Source organism: Chroicocephalus ridibundus, chromosome 6 (assembly GCF_963924245.1).
Source record: "Chroicocephalus ridibundus chromosome 6, bChrRid1.1, whole genome shotgun sequence".
NCBI classification, from domain to species: domain Eukaryota; kingdom Metazoa; phylum Chordata; class Aves; order Charadriiformes; family Laridae; genus Chroicocephalus; species Chroicocephalus ridibundus.
In genome coordinates this window covers 10,673,329-10,700,705 of record NC_086289.1, presented here as the reverse complement: position 1 = coordinate 10,700,705, position 27,377 = coordinate 10,673,329, and the positions used below count along the sequence as shown (strand labels likewise).

At 39.5% G+C, this 27,377-nt stretch overlaps 1 protein-coding gene across 4 annotated transcripts in view; it reads left to right on the top strand.

Annotated features, from left to right (window-relative positions):
* Positions 1-27,377, top strand: part of VTI1A (vesicle transport through interaction with t-SNAREs 1A) — a 284,284-nt gene that overhangs the window by 141,530 nt on the left and 115,377 nt on the right. For all 4 annotated transcript variants that reach the window (XM_063337611.1, XM_063337613.1, XM_063337609.1 and 1 more), the window contains one exon: positions 26,604-26,674. In XM_063337611.1, the coding sequence (XP_063193681.1) occupies positions 26,604-26,674 (71 nt within the window). The remainder of the gene's footprint in view (positions 1-26,603; positions 26,675-27,377) is intronic.

The following is a 27,377-nucleotide window of genomic DNA, read 5'->3' as shown; positions in this document are numbered from 1 at the left end:
TTAGGGGATTTTGGTTGCTTGGTTTTGAGAGGAAGAGGATTTGGGAGTGCACTGGAGTAATTGTTACTTGTTTTGATGAAAAGGATTGCAAAAGGGTACATTAAATATTGTTCTTTAATTGTTTGTGTTGACTTCAGTAGGTAAAAAATTGGATGGAAGTGCTTTTGAACAATCTAAACTCTCTCACTATAAATATTGTAAATTGCATGTGCTTTAGACAGATGTCCCATACACGCTGTCCCACACATTCAACAATGTGTCCTGATTATGTGTTACCTGGCATTTAAATCCTCCTTGTGGACTTTTTAGTGTAAAACTTCTCCTACATCCTACCCCAAAGTATTTTGAGACAAATATGCTTGCTTTTATTCAAATTAATGTATCTAATCTGTCTAGTATTGAGGTAGAATGTCTCATCCACATTTGGCGATTTATCCTCAATAGCCCTGTGTTGAGGGATATAGTTATTCTTTATCTCAGACAGGGTTTGAGCATAGTATGGACATTGCCTGTCCGGGATTTCATAGGCACACTTGAGCATCCTCTGCCTGCACAACAAATTTGCTCAGGATGAGCAATCTTCCTGTGGAAAATAGGATAATGATAGTCTGTATGGTGTTGAACCCCAACCTCGTGAGTTCAGATGAGAGTGCAAGTGTCCAAGGAGGCCTGTGAAAAGTCTCACTGATGTGAGCTTGATGTTTGCTTCAAGCACGGCAGAGTGGGCTGCTGAAGATCACGTTAAAACAACCCAGAGTGACTTCCCCAGTGTCAGGTTGCACATTGTCAACAGAGCCGGGACCTGAACCCAGCTCTCTTCGGTGTCTCAACTGCTCCGAGTAAATCAGTTATTTCTTCCATAATACATTTGAACACGTACTCTGTACCACAGTTAACCACAGTGAAAAATCTTACCTCTTAAAAAAAAAAAAAAAGCCTAGGAGTTAGCTCAGGGAAGGGGGAAGAGGCAAGACAGACAACTTGCAATCCAGCCCTCATATGAAAGTTGCCCCAGGCAATTTTGTTATGTCCATGGAAGCATATGATATTCATTGCATGGGCCCATCATTAATGCTGACTCTCTGGGAACCTGTCTTATGTTGTTTCCACTTGGGGCAGGTTAGCTAGAAAATTGATCCGATTTTATTAAAGAGTCATTTTCTTTGCTGTCTGGCAGTAGTCTCTGAAAAGATGTTTTGTCTTTTTAACACTTGGTGATTGCTCTAATAGCATCTCAGAAGTCTGATGCCCAAATTGACTTTCACACACAAAACAACTTTGTGGCTAAATTTTTGACTCTCAGCATGGACAGTTTAAAATAGAGCTCAAAGGATCCCTCCCCATTTATGCTGCAGGTGAAACCATTGTTTTTATTCACATCCCTTTAATTAAAAATAGAATACATTTACATTTACAGAAGGTTAATTATCCACCCTTTTTTTATATACATTTAACTATAAACAAATGGTGATATTTAGTGTATGGTTCATGATTTCTCACAGTTGGACACTTCACTTAGTCTTTGATGCAATCGTCATATTCAGTGGTAGTAAATACTCTCTTATTCTCAGCTCTTACTCTCCCTGGATGGAATCTATCTTCCATCCAGACTGAACAAGTTTTGAACAAAAATACCAAAAAAAAAGAAATCCCACTTCTCTTCTAGTTTGGGGGAGTAAGGCCTGTGTGTAATAAAGAAGCAACTTTATTTTGCTTAAAGGTTTTTTTGAAAATTCCCACTTAGCTGCCTATTGATCAAAGGATAGTGGTTTAGTCAGGCTGATGGCTTAGAGGGATAAGATCTGTGAGAAAGAATCTTGCCTCTGACTGACTTTATTGTGTAGGCAGTAGGGGATTCCTTCTAGTGGTTTAAAAAAAAAATATAAATATATATAAAAAATTTGTCTTTTGGAGATGTGATAGTGAGAAACAGATTTTAGGACAGAGCAGGTAGAGGTGGAGATTGTAAAAACATTCTCAGAACATGTTTCTTTAAAATTATCTGCCAACAAACCTTTGTAACAGGAACCTGATATTCCCCAAAGCCCAGCAGCTGAGGCCAGATGTTCGTTAGTGGTGTGAGCAGAGGCCACCATCAACCGGGATGAAGTCAGGATGGAGCCTAGTGTGAGAACTGTGTAAGGACGTGGCATCGACAGGATGCTCTGTGCCTGTTACGGACGTGCTGAGCAGAGGAGAAGGGGTGATGTGCTGAGGCAGGAGCCTTGACGCGTTCTTCCAGGCGCCCTTGGACCTGCAGTAGATTAATGAACAAAAAACAAGGCAAGGGAAAAGTAAGCATGCTGTTCCTTAACACAGGTGCCCTTACACCCACGGAGTTCTCTTTTAGGTTGACTTAGTTTAATTCAAGAATTCAGGGCTCAGACCCCTTTGCGAAGCATTGTGCTGAGCTGTGGCTAATGGTCTAGCTCAAATGCAGCCTAAATTTTTTATTAATATAACAAACTAATTAAATACATTTAAACAAGAGTCAATCAGAGTGCACATTTCTAGCTTAAACTTTTGCACCAGTTGAACTTGAAATTAATTTTTCGTAACTAAAGGCAGCATCTTGATTTTCAGAAACTCCCCCGGGGAATGGTCTTAGAACTGTCTTTCCTGCCCGAAATCCCTCTCTGGTTGCACAGAAATCTGGCAAAGATCCTGCAGACATGTGAGGTTTCATTACTTTTTGAAAATTCTTATCTTTTTCACTCTTACTTTGAGATTGGCTATAGAGGAAATTAAAGTCAATTTTTAATGCACTATACTCGAGACATGGCAAAGAGCTTGCATCGTGCGAAGTGCTGCATCAGACCCTACACCCCTCTCTCCCCGACTTAAGTTTCTACCCGGCATGTCTGAACAAATGAGTTTGTAAAGGTGATGGGCAAGCACTTGCAGGCGGTATGTCACCCTGAATCCTACCTCCCTTTCACTGGGGGGCTGCAGGAGGAGGCTGTGTTTGAGCGGAGCGCAGAATGGCATGGAGACAGGCAGCGCTCAGCCTAAGCCAGCCAGGCTCAGAGGAAGCCCTGGCTGCAGCTTCCCAAGTGACTGTGCTGAAGTTATTCCGAAGGGTAAAATTATGGTTGAACCTGCTTTATAATAACCATGTCCTGAAATAATTTGAACAGACACTGTTTTAAAGAGTTGAGCATTATAATTTGTATTTACCATGGAAGTTTTTTCCCCGCTTGCAAATTATTCTAAATGTTTCCCAGGTTGCAGGACACATTGGTGATGTTATTTTCTTGTTTTGTTTTGCTTGCTGTCTCAAAGCATAGAACATACACATAACCTCCCATAATTCAAGATCTGTCATAAGCAGGTCTTCGCTAAATTTCCATCTTTGGTTGGTTGATGTTTTTTTGTTTTGTTCGGTTTTTAAGGGTAAGGAAAGCTATACTGTATGTGGGTATTATAATCACAATCTGTTTGTCCTTTCTGTCTACCAGATCCCTTCAACCCTTCAAATATTTTTAATCTATTTTATGAAAGAGTCAAGCACTTTACTTGCCCTGGAGCATGTAGCATACGTTCACAGCAAAGGCATCAGAATGACCCCGTGGAGATCCTCTCTGTGACTTCTCTTTTGCAATCCCATCTGCGCTCTCACAAAATATGGCCAGAAGTGGAAAATTGCAGCAATGCGGTGGTGGCCTGCAGCTTCCGTGCGTTACGGAGCTGGCTGCAGCAGGCTATAAAATATGATCCTTGTGTTTCGGATGATCCTCCCTCCCTTGTCCTCTTTTGTCAGTTTACTTGGAAATACAAATTTATGTGCATCAAGACAATGCAATACTATAGGTAATGCTTTCAGTCAGTCTTATGCACCAGTCAGTACCAGAATTTTAGCTTTATATTCTTTTAGGTATGTAGCTCACCGTGCAGCTTTTTTTACCCACTGTAGTTATCCATTAGCTTAAGATTTTCATAACCCAGGAGGACACTTAAATCTCTCTTCAATCATTATGCCTCTGAACACTTTCCCCTAATGTCTTGGCTTTCTTTTGGAATCTTTAGTCTTAGGATTTTTATCCTCCATTTGCCTGCACTGCATTTGCCATCCTACAAGAATTTTCCTGAATTACTCTAGCCTTGTATATTCTCGATGGTTAAGGTGATAGATGGTGGGGATGTGGGGAGATAGAAAGGTACGTGCGGTACTCCTCAACCATCTGTCAGATGCCAAGAACGCTGAACTTAGAGCACCTCAGCTTTCTGACTGTCCCCGTGTGCATCCCAATGCAAAGCATGTGGGGATCCCCCAAAGCTTTAGCATCTAAATGCAGCCGAGTCCCACGCTCCTTCATTTTTGCTTCCTGCCACCATGGACTGTCTCACGCCTTCGCGAGGGAGAGGATTGTGGTGGCAGGAACCAGCCTGAACCATGCTGACAGATCCAACAAGGAAGCAAAATAGTGAGGGTAGTGCCAGCAGGGCACTGCGTCCCGCTGCACCCACTGGGCTTTGCTTGGGCTCTCCAGCATAGATGGTGACCTGAAAACACTTTCAGAAATCGTCATTAAAGTCATGTGGATCTGCTTATGCATAATCTTTTTTTAAAACAACAAAACAGTTTGTGCTGTCTCCAGGATTCATAGGAGCCAGCTATTTCAGAGTGTTATTTACTTTTATGATGTTTATCTTTCGCCCACTGGTGGGTGTGAACATCACTGGCTTTACAGTGTGCAAAGCAACGACCTAGGACTATTTTTACATCAGACTTTTTTTGCCATTTTAGTTTACACAAACTTTTCTTTTAAGGATCCCTCAGAGCTGTAAAAACAATATAGCACAATCTGATGCTTCACAGTTAAGAAGAGGAAATTAAAACACCCTATGTTTTTCATTTTAGAATTAAGGGCTATGTGAAGTAACCAGTGAATGCAGCTATTTAAGGCATAAAGTATGAATGGTTTCAAGTATTTCATTCCAATCACTTTTGTCTCCCATTTTTGATTAATGAGGCAATGTAAAAATAGAATAAACCTGGCATTTTAAATCAGAGATTAATTAAATTAAAACCTAATAATTTAGAGTAACTTATCTGTCTCTAAGTGTGGGTATTACTTGACATACAGTATGCATGTATCATCCTTTTTCTATGATTTATTTTTAATTGTTTAGCTTGAGATGATTTTCTTCTTCTCTCCGCTTAGCCAGGTGAGAGTTCCTATTCACTGTAATTCACTGATGAAGGTGCTTTACGTAGCCAATACTTAAAATTCTTGTATAACCATAACTTTATTTTCTTAGAAGAGTGGGATTTTGTGATTATTTTTTTCATTAAAAAGGAAATTGATGCTCATCAAGAGCTTATTTACTGTCTGATCCTTTCTTTGAAGGGCACGTGACTATGAGATTGTTAAATATACGGGTGTCCTAAGAAGCTTAAATTCTGTGCATAAAAATAAAGACATCGTTAGCTGATGTGACTTTGCCTCTGACCTGCAGAGTAGAAAGTCAGAATCAAGTTCTTTGTCTGGTGGAGCATTAGCAGCCATCCTTCAGATTGCAAAGATGTGCTTGCTGAGAGAAAGTTCCTTGTGTATTGTGCTGTTTACCTAAGGGTTATATTCAAGACACTCTCTGAACAGCTTGGATGATTATTGAAAAATGCCTTATAGTAACTTCCAGCCTAAGTTGATCGATATTAGTGCACAGCTTTACATGGGAGGGAGGGAGCTATTTAAACATTGAGAGCCTCCGGGATAACAGGGAATGAAAAAATAATGCAGAACAAATACGTTGAAGGGTTCAAGAGAGAAGAATATCTTGTCTCTGTGCAGGGGAAAAAAAAAAAAAAATTGTTAAATTGCAGCAGAAAAACCATTTGAATTCACTATTAATAAAGTGAAGGTGGATTTTTCCCTAGGCCAAAAAGTGAGGGGGAAAAAAAAAGAAAAGCAAACCCAACAAATTGTAGCACTCTTTAATGTAGAGAGAAGCCGAGTTATCTACACGCATCCTCCCATAGAAAGCCTGCCTTCACTGCAAGTCTCTGAGAAGTTCTTGGTCTGTGGCTCTGTACTAAGCCCCCAGCTGGGACTTATTCCCCCTCCCCAGTGCAGGCAAAATTCAGAGATACTGATTTCTATGCCAAGAACACCAGAAAAGGAAAACCTCACTTCTTTCAGCGTCTCAGAACATGAACAATGCAGAGTGAAAGGGTCCTAGCCCCTGAAAATAGTGCTTTTTTCCCCCCCTCACAAACATGTAATAATTAAAAGGTAAATGTTTCAATGTTTTATTTTGATGTGTAGATTTTTGCAACATACAAATGATCTGTGACATTTTAGATGCCCTGATGGAGAAGACAGGCATTTTTCTGGTTTGTTGGTGGGAACGTGAAGAGAGGAAACTATGTTGCAAAAGAGACTTCCTCCTCTGTTCTCCACGGAAATTAAACGTGCAAGATTCACAGAAGTCTTGTGGCGGATGATATCCTAAGAAACTGGAAGTCAGGAGAGATATCTTTGCCACTAATTTTTCCTGACTTTTGCAAGAACCATCAAGTTCCCATGTCCTGATTCCCGGTCTGTAAACAATGAGTCCTTGGTTTTGTCAGTTTGTAATGAAACCATCAGGCTGCAGCATCGCATTCACATGGTGGTTGACAAGATAGAGGAGGATGCAGGAGAAGGTGGTGAAGCCAGCTTGACAGAAGGGCAATGGGGGAAGGGAAGAAATAGGTTTGTATCATGGAAAATGCGAAATAAGTTGATCTCTTTCACAGAGCAAGATGGAAGATGAAAACCTAGTTTCTAATGGGGGGACACGGGAAGCAAATTGACTTGCTGAAAGATCTTTGGACATGGAGTGAAAAGTGTGATGCACCTGTAAAGCCTAGTGGTGAAAAATCTTTTTCTGGTGTAAAATGATGTAGAAAGAGGAGGCTTCAAGTACAGAGCCAAACGGGATGGGAACAGGATAGATTCCTCTAGTAGGTCAGTTGGTGTTAGCTTCCAAAATTTAAAGAAGTTTGGAGTACTTGGCATCCTTTTCTATGAGTTGTTTGGCACGTGTGTGTTATGGAGCAGACTGAACTTCCATCACTGCGGAGGGTTCAATGGGAAAGTAGTCGGTGTCTAACTCATTGTTGCTTTGACTGTTTTCTGCTTTGTTGCAGCTGTGTTTGTGACTGATGGGGGATTGATGGGAAAGAAGTCATGACTATTGATATGAATGTTTCTTAAATATGATTCCAATATACCTCTGCTTACCATGCTGTGCAGAAACTCTGCAGTTTTGTAGGAAAGGTGGAGCTCTAAGAACAGTCATGGAAATGCTTTGCAGTGTAGAATACTTTTTTTTTTTTCTCTCGAATCAAGTTAGCAACGTGTCTGATTGTTGTACCACGATGGAGAAAGGATTCTGCGGGGCCTAGGAAAGGGTGGATCCAGTTCCTGCCTGCACTAACCAACATCACCGACTGCTGCCCCTGACTTGGGAAACATATTTTAGGAAGTCTCACGACTGTAGCACAGGACTGTAATTTTGCTTTGTGACTCATGCTGAGATATAGTCCCTGCGTGTCTTTTTGTCCGGGCACCTAATAAAGCTCAGGCCACGCCTGTTTATGGATGCAGCAAAATGGCAGGGAGCTTATTTTTATACCATTGATTCTGATGAATGCCACTTATAATCAACACCTCCACGAGGAACTGGCTTGTGTGCAGAAATGCTCTTTAATTGAAGGGTGCACGTCAGCAGCGCAATGTGGTCCTAGTGTGTTTATCTCGGGAAAGCCAGAAGCATTACAGTTACAGAATAGCAAATGCTTTGAATGGATCGTATTTATTTTATGATTTCTATGATCATATATATCTTTTGACGATTTTCAAGATGATTCTTGTTTGTAAAAAGTGGAACGTGGTCACTTTAGAATGAGATAATTAATTCTGTGAAGGGACCAGATGACGATTTTGGGAAGCGTCCCTGTCCTACAGAACATGCAGGTCACCATGCTCTTCTGATGAGACAAAAAAATGACTTGCAAGAAGCTGTTAGGTTAATTACTCCTTAGAAAAGGGGGTTAAATTCTAAGAAGTGTGCAGTACTCTTGTTGATAGAACGATGGCTGCTGACAGATTAAAACAACAAAAATATTTTGGAAAAGACACCCCCCCCCCTTTTTTTTTTTAAACAGCACAACAAATTGAAGCTGTGAATTTTGACAATGGCTTTTGAGCTGGCAAGATTCAAATGTGCATCAAATGAAACTGCATTTTAATGCATCAGTTTGAATAAAAATGAAGGGACAATTTTAAAAATCAGTGATAGAGATCTAAGGGATGGTCACTTATGTTTTTTTCACGGACTGTGAGATGGAGCTTAGAGGATGCTTGCAGTCTGTTTTGCCCAGAGCATCTTATTTTCAAACTGAGCTGTATTCAGTTGGATCAGAAGCTCTGCCTATTTTTACTGCCCAGTGCTAACAAACTCATCTTCAGACCTCTGTTTACTCAATTATTATTGTCAACATTTTTGTCTAAACATTTTGGGTTGATTTTGTCAGAACAATTTCCCCCCACCCCTCACCCCAGAGTGTTAAAGGTACACGTAGTGCTTGCAGAACACGGTGTATGTGCACGCTGCGTCATGGCCAACATAGAGCTTATGGTCATCAATCATTCGATTGTTCTTTAAACACTGTTTTAACAGGCATTCGTTGTATAAATGGATCGGGTTATTGACCTTTGCCAGCAATTGCTTGCTACATGTCATCATGGCTTAATGACATTATCAAGGAAAGTATTCTGTATTGCAGATACTTTAAAGGGTTCATGCATTGTCTCTCACTAGGACACATGGCTGGCTAAAGTATCTTGAATTAGCAGGGTATTTGATGTCATTATTAAAATATGCAGAGCATTTCCAGCTACTTATGGAATAGGAGAGTGAAATACTTCTCTTTTCTACAAAAGCAAAGCTCAGGAAGAAGAGTTATTTGTTATATTGGAATATTTGTTTTGAAATCCTGCTTCTTTCTCCTTTACGATTTAATCTTCTACCTGGAACAGAGTAGCGTGGTCCTCTGAATATCCTGTGAAAATTGTTTGACTGGTCTGCAGAGCTCCAGCTGCAGCTCCTCCATTTCTAGGAATACTATAGATCTAATTGGCACTATTAAATCATTACAGCACATAATAGATGGAACTTCTGACTAAATCAACTATGTTTTTAATGAAGATAAGAGTTTTTAAATTAGAATGGATACAGCATTCTTTATTTATTTCTATGGGGTGGGAAGGTTGTTAACTGTAATGGCTGATTCAATTTAAATGAGGGAAAGTAGCCAGTATTCTATAAATTTTCTCTTCTGGTTAAAATTTAAGGTGGAACTGACTTTTCAAATCCCAAATTATGAAATTGAGCTATTTAGCTGACTATTTGTAAGTTTTTCCAGTGTGTAGATCTACTGCGGTTTCTGTGGCTCCTCATGTTACAATCTTTTAAGTTGATCTTCTTTTCACAGGAAAATATACACATATCACACAAATTACAGTCTTAGAATCCTATAATTTCCTTGTTTGTTGCATTAAAATTCGGACTCTTCATGAATCAGAGAGAGTTCTTAAAAGCTTTAAAATGGGTATTAATCAACAAATCTTCATGCCATTGCTAGAAAATAATTAAGTAGCATTACTTTGACTTTATAGTGGGGAGAAATGCTTAGAAGCCTTGGTAACCTGGAAAACAGATATCGCAAAAATGTGAATGTTACTCTGTTGTTCTGTAGTCATTCCTCTTTTAATCCAAAGACCTGTTTTTGTACAAGGTACAGATCTTGCTGCTGTATTACTCCATTACATATGTCTTAGTCTTTGCTTTTCTCCTGCTGGCTGAGATCCTGTTCTTCAGTATTCCAGATTTCTCTCCCTACATTGTGTTTTGATCTCTAGTATATTCCAATCAGTTCTTTAACTTTTGTCTTATTTTCTTTTCCATTGCCTTTGCAAAATATCTTCTCCTGTCATTTAATTTTAATGCTTATTATTGTCAAGTTTTCCTGATGTTTAATTAACAGTGTTCCAGTGAAAAGCTGGAATATAAAGCACAAGGGATAGCCTTCAAGAAAAGTAGGATTAAGATCAGAAGTAGTAAATTCTTGTCCTTCTTTCTGACTTCATATGGCTTTAAGTTAGTTTACATCCTTCTTTTGTCAGCTTCTAACCTGACAAAAATGGTAATAAGAGTTTTTACTGCTGGGAATATTGTGGAGATTAATAGCAACTACACAATTTCATAGATTTTAAGATGTGGAAGGAAAACTGTAGTTATTTGTCCAGGGGTTCTGCATTGAGGCTGCAGAAATTCAACAGTTAATTCTGCAATAGAGAAAATATTCCTACCACACAACTGTAAACCAGGTGTAACTTCAAGGAAGGAGGGGCAACAAGCAGGTATAAAACTGGTGCAGGGGAGGAGAATCAGGACATAAAAGCACTATTTGAGAGTTTCTTCTAAGTAAATCTCCTCACAGCAGTCTCCATTCTTTTTGCCAGGTTTACATTTGATTGCTGGCTTTGACAGCTCACTGTTGGCAATAGGTTTCATAAATGTCTAATCCAGCTGGATCGTTCTGTCTTCACATTTTCTTCCTACATCAATAGTGTATATTCTTACCCAAAAAAAAAGAAGGAAAAAAAAATAGGAGAGAAAAAGCTGGTTGCTTCCATTTTGAGATTTAAGATAAAACAGAAAATATAATCTTAATAATTAAAGCTGTGAACACTTTGGTGGTGTTTTGTTTTGTTTTGTTTTGTTTTGGGGGTGGGGGGAAGCAAAAGCTCACAACGCATCCTTAACATCTTCAAGATAGATTCAGAGCTGTGATTTCAGCACCAAGACCTAACAAACATCGCATACAAAGTGCAGTAAATGCAGTATTCATAAATGTATATGCTCTTTGTGACTTCATGTCAGCAGGGTTCTGTAGACCCTCATTTGTATCAAATAAACTTCAAATGATAAAGAATACGTGCCAGCCAGGGACGAGTATCACTTTGAATTGTTCCTTGTGTATCGTAGCTGAAATGGGAAACATGGCTGGCTTCCTGTTTGTCAAGAGTGAAAACCAGGCACATTTTCTGTAATTATTAGTAATACTGTCAATTTAATAAATTATTCACTCATGGCAACAGGCTTTACATTCTATTTCCCGATAGCTTGTGGGGGATAGTGTTTGTTTCAGGAAGGTAAAATCTGACAGTAATGCAGTGTACATTATAAATCCCTATGTCACACCTGCACTGCAACAATGAAGACAAGTGCTGATAACTTGTTTCTTACAATACCTTCCTTCTCCATCACGGATGATACCCACACGTGCTTGCTAGATTTTGTGCTGTTACTTATCCATTCTGGGACTAGACATTTAGAAATTCATCTAGCGCAAAGGTCCGTGTTTGTGGCTGAGATTTCCATGAACTTCAGAAGAAAATGTGATTGCATGGTATATCGATGGACAATAGAGGAGTTGGATCAGAGATTGCAGGAGGGTGATGAGGTGATGAGTTGTTTATGCTCAGCTCCTCACAATCATGGCAACATGGGAGAACGTGCAGAAATGCTTGAGTAAAAATTTAACAAGTGAATGATATCTGAGCTGAGAAAGGAATTAATGTGCTGATAGCAAATGGGAGAAGCCAGACTACGAAGGGATTGGCTATGGAAGAAATGTAGCTGTTGTTTAATGTGCTGAACTGGGAAGAGGCAATGACATGAATAGAGAGTAAAAGATGACAAGTATGGTGCTAAAAAAATGGTGTTTGTACCAATGTTCTGCATTACTGTAGATGATACATAGATTTTTGTCAAGGCTAGAGAAAAGGATGTAATAATATAAAAAAAGGGTGAAAGCCTAGAAGAGAGTTTTAGGAGGGTGAATGGATGGGACCAGTATGTTCCCTATTGATGTCATGCAGAAAGAATGGGACAGCTTGCCCAAAAATGAGGACTGAAAAATGAGAGCTGAGTAAAAAAAGATGTTGAGGCTGGGTGCAAAAGAGGAAGATCGTGTTGCACGTCATGAGAATAGACAGAGTGGAGACATGTTGGGGGGACAAGGAACTTCTGCGTAGTGTTGAATTTGAGTTGAAGGCTGAGCAATGAGGGAGGTGGGAGAGGAAATGGCAGTGTAGCAGAGAGGGAAATCTGCCACTTATTAAATAGTAGCTGAGTTTATGCATCAGATTCTCCAGGCGTAAATCAACTGCAGACCCGTGGGGAGGAAAGGAACCAAAACCAGAGCCTTATGCAGCCCTCAGAGAGAGGGCAGGATCCCGGGTGCAAATGGAGGAGGAGATTTCCAGAGGGAAAGCACGACGAGTTGCGTCAAAGGCCCATATGAGCTTTCATCATCCACCAGCTCCTCATCTGGGAAGTTTCCCTGTCCCTCCATCCATCCTTGTGTTAAGCAGATAAGCTGGCTGTGGCTGTGGCAGTAGAAGCAAGCCAACACTCTGGGTTGGGGTGGGATGGTTTTCAAAATGCTACTTATCTTCTACGTTGTCTCTGGGTTGGGATGGTGGCTTTCTAAGAGGAATCCCCATGCGCACCCGTGGTTGAAGTGATAGATAGTTTGAAATTGAATGGGAGGCACAAAAAATTCTGATTATTTGCTGTAAGATGTCCTGATAACAGAAGCTAAGCAGTATGTGGGACCTTCCTTGTTTTAGTGGAATTCTAGTAGAAACATTATTTACCCCTATTTTACAGATAGAGTAAATAAGATAAAAGAAATAAAATGACTTGCCAAAAAATCAAACAGGATCTGTGGTCAGCTCATAGTCCCTTGCTTGTAAGTAGTCCGGTTTATTTCTTTGTAATTCAAAAGCAATTAAAGCAGTAAAAAGAAATAAAATAGAAATAAAATAAAACCCAGCATGTCGTCAGCAATTCCTTTGCTAAAACTTGTGATATGATGTGAAAGAGGTTGAGGCTTTCCTCCTTCATAATACATTAAAAATTACTAAATTTTTCTTTTTCCTTAAGTAGGAAATATTTAATTGCCATTTAAACTGGTTCTTTAGAATCCCATAGTTTTACCCACAATAATCCAAGAACATTTAATAAGTCTTAAAATATTCATAACACACGGAGATCATTACTCTTGAGACCTTTGTACAAAGCAGTGAAGTGTGTTAGACATATGGCAGAAACCTCTTCATTTCTTATTTCTTGCTATGATTATATGAAAGAAAGGAAAATTCTCTGTTCTTTTCCCCATTGCAATCTGCATGCCATTGTTTTATCTGTTGTGGGCCAAAGTCATCTCATACACGTGTTCACTGAAGAACATGGAGTTAATCAGGCTTGAATTTAGCTCAGGAAACATAAGCACAATAATGGTAAATTACTCTTTTGTTTCAGTTTTCCGTACAGTATTTCACATAACAAAAAAGAGGAAATTATTTATTTCTATATCCCACATGATGTTAACAGCCCAAACTGTGTTGCATGACAGATGCTGGTACCTGGTTTTTATATTATTGGTAATTATCTAAAGCCGCTAATTGCTGTGGTATTGGGTATTAAGAAAAAAAAACCAAAAACAAACAACAATTGATATGTCCTCCATTGGAAATGTATCATAAGTATCAGAAGCCTTTGTCATGGTGCTGACTGTATGCAGAGAGGATGAACAATTTTGTTTTAATTATATTTCAATGTGATTGTCTAAAGTCAAGTGGAACCTCTATGGATTATATCTAAAATAAACCTGTGGTTACAGTATATGGTCATAATCCCCAGATCTGTTGTGTCGAAACGACAGTATAATGAGTGGAAGTTAAAATGTCCTCTGCTTTCAAGTCATCACGGTTGTCATTTGATTAAATAATAGTGCATTCTGTTTGATGTCTGGCTTTATTATTCAGAAGCACTTCAGTATATGTGTCCTACCTTTGTATTATGTGCTCCTGGCAACCAGGTATCCATATAGGTTCTTATTTACACACCTGCAACGGATACACTGTACGTTTAGCTTGCATGTGTGCTGCTCGAGTATGGAATTTTAATTATTCCTCTTAATTATGGTGCATTCACCAAAAAGAGGGAAATCATTGGTCAGGTACAAAAAGAAACTGCTTAGTATTTGAAGGAATTTGATAATTTTGTTGTAGTTCGTAGCTTGGCAGGTGGTAATAATGCTATGCCAGCACTGTCAAAATATGAAAATTAAAGTGACGATGGGTTTTAATGAAATCCATTTGACAAATATAATTAAGGTGTTTTAATATGAAGCCCTGTAATAAAGACTACCGGTGGACTCCCTGAGGTCCTGACTAATTGTGTAGATTGCTTTTAAGCTTTGAATAGTTTTATTGGATAATGAACTGTTAAGAAGTGTTAGATCTTTCTTAAGCAGAATTTGGTTTGAAAAAGAAGAGGAGAGACAGGCCTGAGGTGTGGCATTTTAAACATAATTAGAAGAGAGATTTAAGTTAACATCTTTGATCTTGCTGTCAGTTTTTGATTAGAGCTGTAAATGCTTTAATCAAGTGCAGTGTAGTCATTACATTTCTAACTGTTTTTAAACTGCGAAATTGCTGAGACACTGACATCGGTTTAACACTTCTTGAGAATTTCCAGCAAAGTTATGTTTGTAAACTGGGTGTTTGCATTAAAATGTCAGCCTGCAATAATTTACCCATTCAGTAGATGATGGAATAATTATATTTGGAGCTCAAATAATTTGGAAATCCTTTATGAGATTAAACTTAATGTCCTGTAGTTGAGTGTGTGTCACTTCAGATTTCATTTTTAAAATAATTTCTAATATTGTTTTTTTCAATTAAAATTATATTCAAACTAGTCCTTGTAATGAAAATGAATATATAAGAAGCTAAGTGCAGTATTTGAGGGCCTTCTGTAGGAATACAGTCCTTTTAGTGACAGATAATGTGTTCTGGCAATGTGGATTCCTTTGCACCCATGTTAGAAACAGGCAAACAGGCACAAATATTTACCAGGTGTTACAGTAGTGGCCGAACCAGTAATAAAATTGTGTTCTCTCGAATCCCTGTCTTGCAATGTTAAAGCCTGCTTGAAGAAATTTTAGAAAGATCAATTTATTCGTTTTTTTTACTGACATCCAAAACAGCAATAAAATGTGAAAATGGGCACAGGTATGTAAGATCAGTGAGGATGGCTGGCTGGCTGGTACCAGCCCGTAGGTGGCATGCCTTTCATTTCAATACAGAACCCAGCAGTGCCAGGTCCTTTCCCACATCTGACCGTGCCCTCCCTGGGTTCTTGATCTTTGAGCATGACAGAAAATCCAGATACTTCTCCTTCTATTGTGTTGGGCTGGGGGCTACTGGGCATACTGTTTCGCTCGTGTTCATCCTCCAGAAACATAGAAAAAAAGCTACAGTGAAGAAATATGTACTTAATCTCTTCTGTCTGCAGCGTACAAAACTTTCACACAAATAAATGTTAAGTGGCCTGCCAGCAAGTCCTATAAAATTGTTAATTACATCCCACAGCAGACCATCTGATGTCTTTGGAAATATATTGTGCACACTAACATGTCTGAGGGCTGGCAGACCAGGAAGGAGGCGAGATGTCATCCAAACCTAGGACTTTTTACAAGGGCATGTGGTGATAGGACGAGGGGTAATGGCTTCAAACTGGAAGAGGGTAGATTTAGATTAGATACCAGGAAGAAATTTTTCACTCTGAGGGTGGTGAGACACTGGCACAGGTTGCCCAGAGAAGCTGTGGCTGCCCCATCCCTGGAGGTGTTCAAGGCCAGGCTGGATGGGGCTTTGAGCAGCCTGGTCTGGTGGGAGGTGTCCCTGCACAGGGCAGGGGGTTGGAACTGGATGAGCTTTAAGGTCCCTTCCAACTCTAACCATTCTATGGCTCTGCGATCCTTCCAGACTGTTCAGTGGTAAGCTGCCCTGTTCCGGAGCAGTTTGTTTTTAGAAGTGTCTACGTTTGCCCCCAGTTAAACCATATAGCAGTAATCTAATATGGAGATGCCAAAAGCATCCATAAGTGTTGGTGGGTTCTTCCATCGGAAGAAATCACGCTTTTCATCTTAGACACTTAATGAAAAATCACTTTTTGCAACAATTTTTCTTTGCAGGGATGCCTTAGAAACAAATTTTGTCTACATACAGTAAAGGCTCCATGTAAGTCCACCTCTTAAACACCACCTGAAAAGCTTAACTTGATCCTTAAAATATGATTCTGCTCTGAGGCGTGCTGTAAAAAATGTATTATGGGAAAGTCTGTATTTCCATCTCAGCAATTCCAGAGGAAATATCTTTGTTTGACAAGTACAAGAGGAGAGACTTTTTTAAATATTTTTTTTAAAAAATATACATAGCGCTGCAAACTCAGCCTGGATTTTAAAATCAGTCTGTATTCTTTCCTTCTCGTATACCTCCTGGTAACAATGATTTGCCAGGCCATTGGGCTTTTTCCATTGTTCCCTCTCTTCCCTTACTGTGGGTTTATTGAGGTAGTGGTTTTCTCAGCATTACTCTGTGTGTAATCGAAGGCAACATTGCAGATGGAAATAACTAGCACTTAGCATATGTGTGTGAAAAAGTAGCGGAATCCATAGCTGCATTGGTCCTGCAGGGTAAAAATAAAATTATAAACAAAGGCAGAAGGGCTTGAGATGGGAAGGTATAAGTGGAGGAAGACAGGATTACATAAGTGTGCTGTGGAAGCAGCACAGAGATGTTTATAGAATCATAGAATCGTAGGGTTGGAAGGGACCTCTGGAAATCATCTAGTCCAACCCCCCTGCCAGAGCAGGGTCACCTAGAGCAGGTTACACAGGAACACGTCCAGGCGGGTTTGGAACGTCTCCAGAGTTGGAGACTCCACCACCTCTTTGGGCAGCCTGTTCCAGTGCTCTGCCACCCTCAAAGTAAAGTTCCTCCTCATGTTTAGGTGGAACTTCCTATGCTCAAGTTTGTGCCCGTTACCTCTTGTCCTGTCGCTGGGCACCACTGAAAAGAGCCTGGCCCCATCCTCCTGACACCCACCCTTTAAGTATTTATAAGTGTTGATAAGAACCCCCCTCAGCCGTCTTTTTTCCCGACTGAAGAACCCAAATCCCTCAGCCTTTCTTCATAAGAGAGGTGTTCGAGTCCCCTAATCATCTTGATAGCTCTCTGCTGCACCCTCTCCAGCAGTTCCCTGTCCCTCTTGAACCGGGGAGCCCAGAACTGGACACAGTACTCCAGGTGCGGCCTCACCAAGGCAGAGTAGAGGGGGAGGATGACCTCCCTCGACCTACTGGCCACACTCTTCTTGATGCTCCCCAGGATGCCATTGGCCTTTTTGGCCAGAAGGGCACATTGCTGCCTCATGGTCATCCTGTTGTCCACCAGGACTCCCAGGTCTCTTTCCACTGAGCTGCTCTCCAGCAGGTCAGCCCCCAACCTGTACTGGTGCATGGGGTTGTTCCTCCCCAGGTGCAGCACCCTACACTTGCCCTTATTGAATTTCATAAGGTTCCTCTTTGCCCAACTCTCCAGCCCGTCCGGGTCTCTCTGTATGGCGGCACAGCCTTCCGGTGTGTCAGCCACCCCCCCCAGCTTTGTGTCATGAGTGAACTTGCTGAGGGTGCACTCCATCCCCTCATCCAGGTCATTGATGAATATATTGAAGAGGACTGGACCCAGTACTAAGCCCTGGGGAACACCACTCGTCACTGACCTCCAACTAGGCTCTGTAAGCAGTCTAGTTTATCACTTTATAGTGATGTTTTGTCCGTTAGGTGCAGGTTTTTAAATTACTGTCTATTTCAAATGAACACAGATTCTAATTGGTGGGTATAAATATCATTATGTATAAAACCAAGGCCCAAAACATAATAAAATATGCAAACTGCTAGACTTCATCACCAAACAAAAATACAGCTAAGTAAGAATTTCCTAGAGATCCCTCCAGAGGCCAGAACAAAATTCTGGGGCAGAGCTGGGACTTGAACCGCAGCCAGCCCCATAAGCTACGCACCATCCCTTCCCTCTGCTCCTTGTCCCCCCATCTCCACGTAGCTGCTTCAGATCTCCAGAGTCCTGATAGAAGAAACATCCTTCTCTGCGAGCAATGCCACTATCATAACAAAACTGTTGTGCGTTACACATCACACGGTTTTCTAGTTGTAAATTACCCACTGAATAAACCAACATTGTCTTGAAAGGATTTTTCCCTCTCCAAATTGCCACCTCTTTGGAAAGACACTACATTTTCAAGGGAAGCTGAAGCTTCATGAATAATTTTGAATTCATTTTGCCTCCTTTTACAGATCAACTTTTAAAAGATTTTTTTGGTTTTGGTTGAAACCTTGAACAATAACTTTCCGCAGCAATCTCTATTATTATTTTTTAAACATCAGTACTTTTAGCCTCCAACTTTGCAATGCAGTTCTTTTATATAGCATTTAGATTTTGAGAGATTTAGTTGGTGGAAAAATGGGAAACACTGAAAGAAAGAGCTAATTAATGTTTCCTCAGCCTATCTGAAGTAAGCTATTGTGTTAGATTTTTGCCACGTTTGTAATTTATGCCTGTTAAACCTTTGTTTTATCATCTATTACTGACTTCTAGTCTTCTGTTTGCACTTACTATCTGTAACAAGCATTTCATTTTATACGGAGAAAAAATGATTTCAGTTACTTTTACTGTACCCGAAAAGGAGAATGGGATTTGCAAATGATAAATGGGGAAGTTGACTAGCTAACTAATAAAGATTTGTCTTAATCAAGTATGATTTGTCAGAACAGGAGCGCACTGGGGTCAGGGCACACGCAATGAATAATACAGCATTCACTGGAGAAAAGGACCAGGCAAAAGGCCTCATAAATATGCTGCGATTACCCATTGCTAATTCGTATTCAAAGAATGAGTTGCACTGAAGGCAGCTTCGAGGTTGCTGAGCTGTTCACCTGCTTTGTGGGTTTTCTGATGTTTAAGAAAGTTTTATATATATATATATATACGCTGTTTTCAGAATGCTTTATTTCTGTACAGACACTTTTTGGTCGAAGATTTTAAGCATTATTTATTAATCATTGTCTAGGTTAGTTTTATTTTTCTAATGTCTGGACACTATTTTATTTCTATTTTTTATTGTTTAAATATGAATGTGAATACAGCAGGAGATAGTTCCATTCACATTTAAAATGAATTGCTGAACAGTGCGAGAAAGGTTAAAACACTCTTTAGCTCCGTGGAAGTATTAAAGATCAAAGAAGCAGAGACTTTTTGCTTGTGTTGCCAGCTTCCCCGACTTTCTACCCCATCTGTGGTTTCAGGATAAACCTGGTGCCTCAGGATGCTGGGGGAAACCTGAACAAACCCAAATGTCATTTTATTTGGCTCTGGCTTTGTTTTCATTTGTTGACATTGCTTTTTGGTTCAAAGAGACATTGCTCAGTCGAAGGGTAGGCTCTTCTCATAGATTTTCTGATGTCCAGAAGCTGAGATACTGCCAAGAACCTTGTTCCTATTGAGAAGCTTTATTCTTCAAGACCCATTTACATAAATGGGTCATGAAGAATCAGTCTAAAAAACTATATAAAATTGTTCCACTGCTTACAGATATAACTAGCCGACTTTGTTCTTCATTTTTGTTCTGTTTAAATGTCATATGCTGTGGTTTTGTGTAGTTAAATAAGTTTGAAGAAAATCTCTTGCTCCACACTTCAATTTTAAAACATATTTCAACATTTCAAAGTGTTTTCTTCTCTTTTGAAAACCTAATGTAACTTTGTTTTCTGGTTGGCTGGTAGTCTGTCTCCTCTGTTTTGTACTCAACTCTGTGTCTTGAAATGCATGTATTGCTTTAAGAGTAAATGAGCTATAGAGGTAGGGCCAACTTTACAAGCCTCGAGCCGCTGAATGCAGGAGGCTAAGTTGCCAACTCTCTGCCTACACATTTTATGTCTTTGAAATAACCAGTACCGCAGGGCCCAAAGTAATTATTTACGCTGCTTTGAGTTTAGAGCAAACTTGGTAGATGGTGGAGCGTTTTTGATTAAATTATGACTATGAATCCAGCCTTAGTTAGACGAACCAAAGATCACTGTTGTGTTATCTCAATGCTGTTCGGAGTCATAGGTTTAATTAAGTGATGGTTTGTGGCTCAAGTTTTAGAGGGTATGTTTCTGCAACTTAATTTAGATGCAATCGGGATTGTTAATACTCTCCCCTCCTAAATTGCGTTCAGAACAGTTCAAGATTGGAAGTACGGTAGTGAAGCAGCAACCGTTCCCTGCACCAAGCTCAGAGCGAGCAGGGACTTCTTCCGTCCTGACAGCGCTTAAAGTAGAAGGAAAACAAGATACTGAGGGTTGGTTCCCAACTTCACTTACATAAGTGATTGAAATGGGGGTAGCAAGTTGTTTACTTATTGATGCACTAAGCAAGGATTTCTTTTGCCTTAGAGCTTTTTTGAAGGAAGGCGGGGGGGGTGGGTGTGGGGGTGGTAAAAAACAATGCGAAGGAAGGAATTTGGAGTGGATGAGCATTGCCGAGCTGGTGCATAGCTAGAACAGTGGCTGGACTTCAATGTAGACAAGCGTTCAGGAGAATCAAAGTCTGCCACCTCCTGTGAATGTTGCTGGGAGGATGTTAGTGAGGGAGCTCAGATAGATGGGCGATGGGAGTAGACAGAAAAAAATGCATCAGTTAGTGAGAGATGAGTAGTTTTATACCAGCAGATTGATGTAAGTTAGGTTTTCAGAGAAGGTATGAAACCTTAGAAAAAGAAAAGGCTACTGTAGGTGAAGTTACTAGGTCTTTCATATATCATCTTTCTCCTTTCTTTTTCCTATTTTCTTCTCATTCTTCTGCTTTTTTTTTTTTCCTGGGGAAGGACAGAATAGGCCTGGACCATGGGAGGTGTTGGTTATGAAACGTTCCCAGTTTGTTCTTAAAGGTGTGTGGCATCTTCCTCAAATATCTTTTCTTCCTTATTTTGAACAAAGCTCAAAGCCTGAATTCTGCTTAGGTGTTCCGGATGTTGTTCTCTCTGCTGTCCGTGACCTCGGGATCAATGCCGCCTTTTACTATTGGCCAATGAAAATAATTTCATGAACATCCATTATAACTTTTATGGACCTTTTTCACGTGAAAAATGGTTGTATTTTAAGTTTGGTGGACATCTTGGACTTTGGAGGATTGGGAGGTATTTTTAGAGGGTTTTTTGCTTTCACAGTAACACTGGGCAACTTCTTTTATCCTCTCTTGCAACTGAACTTCTGACAGCTCTGGAAGTGTTGGATGTCCTCAGTGTATGCTGTTGACTGCCAGTACTCTTTCTACCAGTACGGCGTTCGCTTCTGCCGACTGCTGAAGAGGCCAGCTAGTCTCTACAGCATGTAGCTAATTTTTATTTTATTGTGTTAAGTGACCACTTAACAGCATGCAGATCAACTTTTCTGTGGCAGATTCTTGGGGCATTTGAGCACCAACTCTCAGTTTCACTGTTTTGTTAATGCTCTCCGTTGACTTATAGCCATTATATTATCCTTCATTTATCTGTATTAACCTGTACTTGTCGTTTAATAACTTTAATGATCTAAATCCTTCTGTCTCTAATTATATTGGCTGTTTAATGTAAATATATGTCAACTGCAAATTTGTAAATTTATAGGACTTTTGCCTGTGTCCCTACACTTAAAGATATGTCATCACTTTCTTTATTAACTTTCTGCTGTCAGAAGTATAAAGCGTTTGACTCAACCTTGAATTCTTCTAACTCCTGCAACATATCTTTTCCAAGTTTGTAAATCTACGTGCTGTCACCTCTGAACAGCTAACATTTAACATTTTCTAGCATTTTTTCCAGAAACTGCTGTTGCTGATTTATCTCTTTTAGTCTCCTAAAATCTAAACTTTTAACCTGTCCAAAACGGAGTTGCTTTTGGAAAAAAAAGTGTCCCAGCCTTGAATATGTTTACTGAGTTTCTGTCTCCTTTAGTATAGTTCTTCTCCAAAAATCTTCCATAAGCTTTTGCTACATCTTCAGAGCATGAGACATCTCTGTGCAAAGACATCACAGAAGTGCGCTCCCCAAGTGGCGTTAGTCACTAGGCAAGGTGAGGATCTCAGGGTGGAAGTGTTCTCCGTTCCTACTCTGATCCCTTCTCTCATAACACACAGTGGTTTTTTGAGTTTATTTCATGATTCTGTAGGTCAGCCGTCTTGATTTTTAACACGATCTTCTGCTTTTCCCAGTGTAAATTAGTTTCTCTTTTCCCACCAATAATTACATAGCTCAGATGCATGCATTGCACCTATGATGAGACTGGGCAAATCATAGTTCCAGGCGTCCTCGCCATGAGTCGGTTGGTTTTAAGCTTTTTTTATGTTTTAAAACGTATTAGAATATCTTCTGCCTCTTATGAAATGTATTTTTATATATATATACACACACAGGATACACTTAGAGAGGAAAAGAGCTGTGTCAGCCATGCTGGATTATTTTATTATTCATATGAAAAGGAAAATGAGGGCTCTGTCTTCAAAATTCATAAAATACATGTTTATTTATCTAAAAGCCTGGAGAGGCTCATTCTGTATCATTCCTGTCTCTTGAGTAAATATATTAGTCATTCTTAAGGAAAAAAGTATTATTGACTTGAGTGATTAGAAAAAGCTCTTTCAAAATCAGTTTAGCTAATAAAGTAAATTAATGCTTAAATAGCTGGAGGCAAAAAAAGGAAAAGAAACACCAGTCAAGCACAACTTATTTTGCGTCCTTGATATGTGTGTAGGTATTAGAAATCAAGCTTTGTGGAACATGTATTAAATAATCATGATTTGTACACATAAATAAACACTGCATATAGATTACAGACAAATTCCAAAGTAAGGATGTATTAGGAGTATAAAGCATTGCTAGCAGTGATCCTTATCTTTTGGGTTTATCTCAGTATAAAAGTTGAAAACCTTGTGCCAATTTTTGCACACCTGAAGGGGGTAGTTGGGTTTGCATTTGTTGCTTTTTGGGGAGTTTATTTTTTCTTCAGTTGGGGAAAGCGTCTTCTAGTTTCTTCTAATTAGGTTCAGTATTTTAGGATAAGAGCTGTTATATTTTTTTACATAACACGGTCTCATTGAACCAGGCACCATTTGTGTTGGACCCACAACATAGCATTATGGAAGTGTTCAGCACTGAAGAGGCTGGTTTCCCATACCTTGTTCAAACACCTTTAAGGTAGAATACATTTACAGCTGTGAATTTTAGCATTCACCCTTTAAGGCTGATGCTTGTTAATATTAAGTTATGTACTTTTTCAGACTTTTTTTTTCTGTTCACCACAGCATTGTTTAAGACTGAGATAATTGCTATATCGAATATTCCTGCCCTCTGTCAGTACATAGATAATGACGATGTAAATGCATTCACCCTTCTGCTTCTCATAGTTTAGCTGTAATTTTAGAACATAATTTTATGCATCTCTCTGGGAATTTCGGTTAGAAGAGGCAGCACCATGCAGTCTTTTGTAGGACTTGGGACTGCGCTGGACTAAACATTGTCCGTACATACCGACTAAAAGGTAATCCCCAAATAATTGATGTTGTTAAGATTCTGTGGAAATAACACCATTACTGGCAACATGCGACACCCTTCATTTTGTGTATTAGTCTTAATTCATGCATCTGCGCTACAGTATATCTTAGAAACTTGACCTTTTCACATAACTGTAGTAGCATCGTCGATGATTTGCATTATAAGTAGTCTGGAAAGATCTATACAGCACTGTTGCACTAAGAGCATGAATCTGCCACATAGATGAAGGTTTTAACTGGCAGGAAAACATCAGAGTTGTGGGAAAACTTGAAAAATTATAGCAAGTGGGTAGCAATGATATCAAGCTTGTAATTAGCTGTGCTGTGGGCTAATGTTACCTTTTTTCCCCAGTCCTGGGCACATTCAGTTGCCAACCAAGTGAGGAGATGTCTTCATGTCATTTATAAGTCTGTATTTTCTTTATTTATTAATATTTTTGTTTGACTGTCTTGACCTTCCAGCTAAAAATCAAGTTTTACTGTCATCAGTGAATTTTCTGAGTAGAGCAACGATATGAAGAGGATCTGTGGATAAAGATGTCAATTTATGTTTGCAAACTTATTGTGAGATTATGTTACCTCCGTTATGTCTCTTTGTTCAACTTATGTTGTTATTTTAGCCCAAAAAAGGCCAAAGATCATCAACTAAAGTGCATGTAGAGTAAAGTTGCTCCTGTAAAATTGATGATCCGTCCAATTATTTATCTATAGAGGCTGCTGGGAAGAAACGCAACTATCTCAGTTCTCAGACCCCTCTGCTAGGTTGAACTTCATGGCTGAAGGTTTAATCCCTAAGTGTCATATCAACAATTCATTCTGTGATATTCTGGCTGACATGCTCTCCTTCCTTATTTATTGATGTCTTCAGTCATCGACAATGAGAGGAAAATACACTATTCGTCAAAGTGACGGTGTTTTACCCTCACTTACAGTTGATGCTGCTGTCACATTGATGGTTGGAAAATAAACTCAATCATTATAAAAAGCTAAGAGTGTGAACTTGCCAGTGACAGGAAGAAGATGAAAAAAAAAACCCACAGTAACTTGCTTAAAATTGGTGTAATAAAAATAGAACTGTTTCCTATAAAGATATTTTTGAGCTTTGTGAAATACCAAGCCATTTCAGCCATTTACTTTATAGTTATTCCTTTGAAGGAAAATCTGCTCCCTGCACTCCTTTATGTCTGTGTAAACATACATATAATTTTTAGCAATAAATATTTGTCATCATTCCACCTCGTGCTACTTGGTTAGTAATTTGTTGATTTTTTTTCCTCTCTATTTTTAAGGGATTTTGCTTTGTTTTTTTCTCCCCCAGATTACACTGAATGCATGTATCGCTTTGTGTATTACAATATTTTGAGTGCTTTGATGAGGAATAAGCTCAGTATAGTTTCATCCAGTAAGTCCTTTGACATGCAAACACAGGCAAAGCTCTCTTGAATTGCTTTCTTAGGCTACCATTTGTATAGCTGTACTGCACCTTACAGCATTTTAACTCAATAACCACATATCTTACCACATTTCACCTTTGGGAGGCATTGTATATACAGCTAAAAGTAAAGAGCAGCAAGCCAAGAGGGACAAGATAGCATAATGAGGATGTCAATTTGTGGTCAGATATCTGAGGAAATATTTATCTTACTTGTACCGTACTTGGCAAGAGATAGAGAAATATATGTGTAATGAATTTCCTTAGACTTTATCTGGCAGAGTGTGTACCTTGTGTTAAATAGATTTAGAGAAAAAAAAAATCCCTTGTCTCAAATTTTTAAAGTCTGGGTGATCTACTTTGGATTGTTTCCTGAAAATGGACTGTATCTATTAAAAAAAATAAGAATAGTCCTGTTTGCTCTACTAACATATTGGTGAATTTTTAATGATTGCTTTTCTTGAGGTTCCCCAAAAAATGTCATTTTGAGATCCCACTCATTCCTCAGAACAAAAACAAAAGCAAGGCATGATTTTTGTTGTTTATGAAAAAAGTCATGATTTTGTTGTTTTGCTCAGTTTTGGTGCATATCTCTGGCAGGCTAGCTGAGTAGCCTAAATGAATGTGCACAGAAATGCTGGTTCTCTCACACGTGCTGTGTGTCCTGAGGCAAGCTGCAGCTGCTACAGCTGCTTGGGTCTGTTTCCCCATCTGTAAAATGGGAATGATTTAACTTATTTTTCTCCTTCAGGGAAATACAGAGAGAGTTTCTTAGTGTTTCTATAGAGCTTTGAAGATTAAAATCTCTTCTCTATACTTGCTGCTAATATTTCAGTGTAAGAGGAACATTTGACTGAAGCTGTTTGAAGAGTACAGTTTTGACGGCTTGTGTTGTCTTTGTACCCTATCTTGTGGCCTCTCCACTCTAATTTTGCAACCTTTGGTTCAGCGTAAGCTGTGGAAGCAAACAACTCCTGTGTAAACAAATGGCGAAGGCAATAGATTAATGTATATGTCTGCTGTTAAAAACATCGGGAGATCCATTGCGGTGTGTCTCTGAGCTTGCCAGAAATAGCCCGTGATGGAGCAAAATAGACACCAGTAACTGGGCTTAGCCAGAAATAGCTTTTATTTAAACATCAGTGGTAAATGCTGAGAGGCATTGAAAGTGGATTTCTTCTCATATGATTTCTCAGTGGCTTTAGAGGTGTAAGGATGGATGGTGTTTTAGCAAAGGCTTCCCGACTTCCATTCTAAGACAAGGAGCGGGCTTGAGGAGCGTGTGGGAAGTATGAACACCCAGTACTTAGAGCAAGTCTGAAGGTCTTTTTGCCTTTGTTTCATAGGCCAAAGGTCAGCCTCAATTCCCAGGGCCTAAACAACCTCAAGAGATTGCAGGGGGACAGCTTCTGGTTTGGTTGTTACTTCTTCAGTTTTACATTCCTTGAAAAACTTAAAATTTACTATAATGATGTCTTCCTCTTTGCAGTTAGGAGGAGTGATTAGGCTACCACATGTATTAAATGCTGTTGTTACAATCTAACCTGGCATTTTGAGGCCTTACAGTCACAAGCTATATTTTTCATAATTTACATTTTGATTTTTTAATGCAGAGCAGATTGGACAGGAGATGCTGGAAAACCTCAGCCATGACAGAGAGAAGATCCAGCGTGCTCGGGAAAGGGTAAGTTTGATAATCAGTAATTGCTGGTCTCGGATTTTATGTTTTGGGCAAGTTCTCTGTGTGTGCAAAAATAATCCGGCATATTCATCAGTTTTATATAAATCATCTGCTATCATGAGATATAATCACCATGTGCAGCGGAGCACTTACAAAGTGTCTTATATGGGCCCAATCCTGCAAAGCCTCTCCTACAGGGAGTCATCTTGAAGTCACCAAACCCACTGTTGGAAGCCAGCTTTGTGTCACTAATATCATAGTTAACTCAATTTTCTGTCCTTTGTTATAGTGTCCATTGCAGTGACTTCTTGGATTCTCAGTGAAAAGAAAGTTCATTATCATGACTTAGCTCCTAATAGTTGATCAACCGTACTCTTTGTAGCTGCAAATGCTAATAATTGGCCCCTTAGCAGTTCTGTGTGAAAGAACAGGTAGTGGTTTGTTACACAGCTGCTCTGTCACTGCAGCCAAGATAACATATCTGTGTCGTTTTTTGGCTTATATTGCATCCATAGGGATCAACTCCACTCTGTAGAGTTAATGAAGATGCCCAGATGCCCACCCCCTCCAATGCATACAACTTCTCTGAACTTCAGGCTAAGAAATTTGCCTCCCTGCTTCTGAGTTCTGCTCACAGAACCAAGAGTGACTCCGTCGGTGGTTTTCTGTCCATGATACATTGATCAGATACTTTCCTGAGTGTCCA